Source organism: Mytilus galloprovincialis, chromosome 8 (genome assembly GCF_965363235.1).
Source record: "Mytilus galloprovincialis chromosome 8, xbMytGall1.hap1.1, whole genome shotgun sequence".
NCBI classification, from domain to species: Eukaryota; Metazoa; Mollusca; class Bivalvia; order Mytilida; family Mytilidae; genus Mytilus; species Mytilus galloprovincialis.
In genome coordinates, this window is record NC_134845.1 from 46,555,262 (window position 1) to 46,561,817 (window position 6,556).

A 6,556-nucleotide genomic window follows, 5' to 3' on the forward strand; every position below is an offset into this window, starting at 1 on the left:
GTAATTTAATGTTATCTGCGTTATATTTTTGATTTTTGTTTGGGGGGGGATGTGACTGGGAAATGAAAGATTGTCAATTTCATTTTCTTTAAGAGTATGGTATGCTAAAAGGAAACACAAGTTCAGCTCTGCGTGATACATATATATTCCAGACTTTGTTTAGTTCGTACGTTCGGACTCTTCACTGGTTCTACCTTCACCAGGAACACTCAAACCCAAACATTTGAAATCCGAAGATGTATAAGACATAAACGCATATATTAGACTTCGAAATGAATATTTGTCGTGAATTTCTACTGCGTAATTTCTTTCGATCATGACCAAGATTTTTATAATCTTATATAGAAATAAGGGGATATAATATGGTTGCCAATGAGTAAACTATCCACCAAAGTTCAAATGAAGGGGATTTATGCAGCTATGGCTAAATGTAAAGCCTTCAACAATACCGTAGATCTCGAGTCGGCTATATAAAGATCCGGCATAAGAACAGTTCAATTGAAAAAATTAAAGGCCTAATTTTCGAAAAAAAAAACCAATACAACAGACATGATCGAACGACAACAACTAAACTGCAGACCCCTGCTTGGTCAGGATAGTAAAGAATGTTGCGTGGTAAACACATTGTGAGAGCCCCCTTACGTAGGACAGTGGTGAAACAGCACAACATAAAACAAATTATAAAAATCAGTCTCTTGTGGAGAGTTGTCTCCTTGGCAATCATACCATATCTTCTGCTTTTATATGAACTCGTCAGGCAGATGCTACGACAAACATCAGACAAGACACAGGACAAGGCAAAGTATATATTCATTCCTCATCCCTTACAACAAAAAGACAAAAAGTACAGAATTGATAATACTCGCAGTAACTGGCAGCTTGTTCAAGGCCAATAACAACTAATGACTAAGACAAAAGTATCAATCAGTAAACATCCATACCCGATTGATTTTTTTTAAAGACGTCTTTTAACAGTCAGAAAGAACCTGACCTGATGCAAATTTTATTTTCAATTGCGAATCCTTAGTTTTTATCTTAGACCAATGCTGGATTTTTGTTATATCTATATTTCCCGTATTATAAAGGAGACAAACATATGGACATTACTCCGAACCGAGAAGGGGAATGACAGTTGGAATTCACGTGCTTTTTTTCCTAAATAATCTCATCTTAATCCAAAATTGGAGAGTATTGCACTGTTACAGTAGATGCTATTACAATGATCACTGTACACATAGTTAATATACTTATATATCGAAACTTGTAAGTCGAGAAGCAACACAAGACATATTGGTTCCTTATAAATCATAGATTATTTACATATATTAACGTACAAGAATGCGGCTATTGCGAAGTCTATCTTCTATTGGAGTTCTGAATGAGACAGTCCGGATATAATATTTTCATATATTAATTTCGCGTCTGAAATGTTAAAGATAGTATGATATAAGCGCATTACAGCTTCACAACATAAACGAGTTTAACATCTTCCGTTGTATTGTCTTCAACGTTTTTCTTTTCAGCTGCTTCTTTATACAACAACAATCTGAAATCAAAACCAATATATAATATATTTATAAAAAGAAGATGTTGTATGATTTCCCATGAAACAACTCTACAACAGAGATAAAATGTCACAAAAATTAAAAACCAATATATAATTTAAAAAAAAAATTATAAAAAGGAAAATATGGTATGGTTGCTAATGATAAACTCTCCAACAGAGACAAATGTCACAGAAATTAGTGCCTCGTTCACACGTATATTTAATTCGAAATGAATTCGAATCGAATGCGAATCGAATTCGCTAATCGCGTTCACACACTCTTCTTTTTTAATTCGAAATTTTATTCAATTCGCATTAGAAATACGCTTTTGTTAATTCGAATTAAAAGTCAACGTCGTTTGGACAGTTTAGCGAATTTGACGCGCATTGCAATTCGAATTAGAATTGACGTTACCTACTAGGACGTAGAACGTTTTGAATGCGAATTAAACTAATTTTAGTTAATGCGAATCGAATTCGAATTACGTGTGAACTCAGCATAACAACTATAGGTAACCGTACGGCCCTCAACAATGAGCAAAGCCCATACCACGTTATCAGCTATATGCTAATTTAAAACTTTTATATCTTAAAATGTATTAGTCAGTGAGATTAATTTCACCTCATAATAAAATACAATACATTTACCATTCATTTGATAAGACATTCGTATTTTTTGTAATATGCATTATTAGAATCATACCACTACTTAAGATGGCATTTTTACATTTCGTTATAAAGGCAATTGGTATATCATGGTCTATTACATTAAATACTTTTAATCTTATTCACCTTTTTTTATAAGCAACGTTCTTTCATTAGTAAAAGGCCATCCAGATGAGCCTGGTTATGTGATTATTTTGTTAGAATATATTATACTGTTTATATGCATAGCAGGAGACGCTTACCCTGACGACAGCATAGCAGACGCTTACCCTGTCGATACACTCGGTCTCGCTTCTATCCGATTTCATACGATTCTCTCAAATTTTGAATTGTTTCTTCCTAATTGATTGACTAGGTTTGAAATTTCCTGTACCAAGTCAGGAAAATGGCCGTTGTAATATTATAGCTCGATTCTGTGTGTGTTGCATTTTAGTGTTGTGTTTCTATTGTGTCGTATTTTCTCCTCTTATATTTGATGTGTTTCCCTCAGTTTTAGTTTTTCTATCAATGGATTTATGAATTTCGAACAGCGGTATACTACTGGTGCCTTTATTTGAACATCGGTAAATGTCTGTCGACTTAATCAAGGTATTTGTTTTTACAATTGTACATAAAAACATTGCTATTCATCTGATGTTTTTTAACAGAAATATTTGAATATAATACTGATTAGAACGATACACTACCCAAATAATAATAAGCCAGCCAAATGGAAGCCACCAAACACAAGCCATATAAGTCCTGTATATATTGAAACTGTAGCACCATAAAGTACGTTTGAGGCCACAGATCCAATCAAAGAACATACAGCATCAATTGCAGCTAGACTTCCAAACATTGCACCTGTAATATTGTAATATATGCTTAATTGAAAATGGAGCAATCAATTTACTACAAGGGGGCGGGGCTATGTCTGAGTCCGACATAGTTTTCGCGCGAAGCACGAACTTTTCTTCTAAACGCTACCAATCAAATATTTTGTTCCCAATATCTAACATTATAAGGTTTGGGGAAAAACTGGATTTTTTTTCTCAAATGGGGATAAGCATACTTTTACGTACCCCAACCCCTTTTTAAGTTTAATGGTTGTTACCTAAGAATTTTTCAGCGACGATTTACAAAAGCGACTGTACACATAACATTAGTTAAGATCGAAAGTTAAAATCGAAATAACTTAATGATAAATTTCCTATTTTTATTGTTAGTTTATCTGTTTTGTGTATTATTCCGATTTAATGTTAGACCTAAATAAACTCATCATAGATACCAGGACTAAATTTTGTATATACGCCAGACGCACGTTTCGTCTACAAAAGACTCATCAGTGACGATCGAATCCCAAAAAGTTAAAAAGGTCAAATAAAGTATGAAGTTGAAGAGCATTGAGGACCAAAATTCCTAAAAGTTTTGCCAAATTCAGCTAAGGTAATCTATGCCTGAGGTAGAAAAGCCTTAGTTTTAAAACATTGCACTATTACAACGACGTAATGGTAAATTAATAGTAGACCTATTTTGGTTGGACCTTATAGTAATAGCGGGTTAAACATATATATTGTAGCAAGCTTTATTAAATTGTACCTTGTTTATCTTTTGGGGTAAACTGGGACATCATTGCCCGTATTATGGTAATAGGATATGCACCAAAGAGGCCAACTGCTGGAGCTGAAAATAAATTATAACTCTTTAAATGTAATGCTTACGTGTAACTTACTAGATTATACATAACATATTTAAGTGTAACTGTAACGGTCCTTGCATTCCATGAACGATCGTTAACATATGGCAAAGATTATTGTGCACCGTTCTTTTCCCGAAAATTGGTAATAACTAGTACGTATGTTCAAGCATGCATAGATTTATCTCTCATCATAAAAAAATATGATATTTCATTGGATGAGATCAACTGCATTTTGAGGTCTGGTTGTGAAAATTACTGTCGGTAAAATACCATATACTGTCAATTGAACATATCTTACTATATATACCATTTATTGGTAATTGTAAACCGATAAGGCGATGCTGCCAATAACACCAACGTTCATTATATGCACTGCGCATGATAATTCAAATAAGTTTAGTAATAGGGAGGTTTACAAAATACTTGATGTCATGGTTTTATATTTTTCGGTTCCACTAACATCTGTCCTAACACAATAGACCCTATTCATTTGAGGATACATTCGCCGTACAAGTCACCAAGAATGCAGAAATTTACTTTGCAAACATCATTGAAATATTTTCAAACTTATTAAACAAAATAGTGTTTTTTTTTTTGTTTTTTTTTGTTTTTTTTTATTATCGAAACTTTAGATTTCTTTATACTTACCGATAAATATCATTACATCGTTGACAGCAACTGCCGTCACCATGTAATAAGCGATTGCAGATATGGATCCAAGAATAATCATAGCTCTCTTTGACATACATTTATACACAAGACGGGAAAGACCTACACCAACAATCATCTGGACAAAACTTCTTAATGCCCCAAACAGTCCAATAAGAACAGCATTCCAACAAAATGGAGAGTTCAAAACGTATAACGATTGAACGTTAACTCTACCAATAGCTGGTGTTACATTTAGGGCAAATACAACTGCCAGTATAATGTATTTGTATCTCAAAGGACCCTTTTTAGTATAAAATGATACTGATTTTTTTAGATATTCTATTTGAGAAATACTTGTTAATTTTTCCGTAGTCTGTACACTTTCTGGGAGGGATAATATAAGAATAGCAATAAAGCAAGTGATACCAACAATTAAAACAGATCCGTAAAAAAATCCCAAAAATTTAATCACATAGCCCGAGCTTACAGAGCCTATTGTTACACCCATTCCAAGTGTTAATTCAATCATGATAATTCCAAATAGTCGACTTTTTCCATATTTAGTCAAATCTGCAGCAAAAGAATATGAAGCAGCTACTAAAGTTATCCACATGCCACATAATCCATCAACAAAAAAAGCAATAATAAATGTGTAAATATTCCACTCAAGTTTTATTGCTATTGCGAAAAAAGCTGCTTTGAAAAACAAACCAAATGTAGGAACAATTAATGCTGCTCTGCGTCCAATTTTGTCCCCCCATGATCCAACCATCAAAGACATTAAAAGTACTGGAATACTTTGTGCCAAATGGCAATACGCATTCCAGTTTGCAGTTATTGACTGTACTTCTTGTTGCTGTTTGAAACGGATAGATGAAGTATTTACTTCACATAATGATTGGCGGGATGCTGAAACAACACTGGTGATATTTTTATGTCGTTGAACTGCATAATAACCATACTGCGTCTCAGCGGTACCCAGCACAACATTTCCAAAAACCATTAATATGATTATCAATGGCATCAGATAATGGCGACATGTCAAACGTTTTTCTGAATCTTCACTTTCTGCTTTTGGTATTCCATTTTTAATTTGGTCAGACATTTTGTTTTAATTCTGAAATTAAAAAAGATAGTAATAGCAAAAATTTGTAGTAATACTTATCTAAAAGCTTTATAACTATACTAAATTGAAGATGGCCTGTATTTTATCCTGTAAATTTTTTTATAAGCAAAATTTAAATGCTAAAAAATAATAATTTACACAAAAGTATCCGATTGAAAAAGACTGCATATCGTTTTGTTTATTGTTTATTGGTTCTTCTTTTACAAAATTTGATAAACATGAGTTTAAAACTAATGATTTAGGAAGAAAGCTCTAGTACTTCCGGTGTACTGATGCAACCATTTGTTTTTACTAAATTATAGTCTTTTCATTACAGAGCATAACGATTGCCTTGTATGCAATTTTGTTTGTTTGCCTTGCTTTAGCAATGTTTAGATAAACGTCCCCCTCTACAAACGTTTAGATAGAATACATATATCATTCTAGATAAACAAAACCTACCTGAAAAATCTAAAACTTATATTCCAACAATATGCATGTTGTTTGACATTTTAGTAATCATTGTGATCATATATGTAGTATGTAATATACTTATTCAAATATTTGATATTTTCATTGTTGATTATTATCTTTTGATGTGACTTAGTTTTAATATCTCTACGGGGTCAAAATATAGACCGGTCTGCTGGTCATGTATATACGGGGTACACATTTTGACGTACGAAAATCCTAAGGGGTCAAACTGTTGACGTACTAGAATCTCTACGGGGTCAAAATGATGACTTACAAGAATTTCTACGGGGTCAAAATTTGACGTGTAAGGACGGTCTGTCTACCTGTGAATATTCAACATTTAAATTAAATCGAAAGGGACTGTAACAAGTTCATACGTTCCAAGAAAGTAGAAACAATAATAATGAGACAAACACATAGGCTGATCTTCTCTTTT

At 33.0% G+C, this 6,556-nt stretch overlaps 1 protein-coding gene across 1 annotated transcript; it reads right to left on the reverse strand.

The window, feature by feature from the left end:
- Nucleotides 1–1,290: 1,290 nt before the first annotated feature.
- Nucleotides 1,291–6,213, reverse strand: LOC143042057 (lysosomal proton-coupled steroid conjugate and bile acid symporter SLC46A3-like). The gene is made up of 5 exons (XM_076214298.1): nucleotides 6,109–6,213; nucleotides 4,539–5,658; nucleotides 3,791–3,874; nucleotides 2,899–3,055; nucleotides 1,291–1,546 (listed from the first exon to the last, which is right to left on the reverse strand). The coding sequence occupies exons 2-5, from the start codon at nucleotides 5,644–5,646 to the stop codon at nucleotides 1,456–1,458; spliced, it is 1,440 nt and encodes a 479-aa protein (XP_076070413.1). The 5' UTR covers nucleotides 5,647–5,658; nucleotides 6,109–6,213; the 3' UTR covers nucleotides 1,291–1,455.
- Between the last annotated feature and the right edge of the window lie 343 nt (nucleotides 6,214–6,556).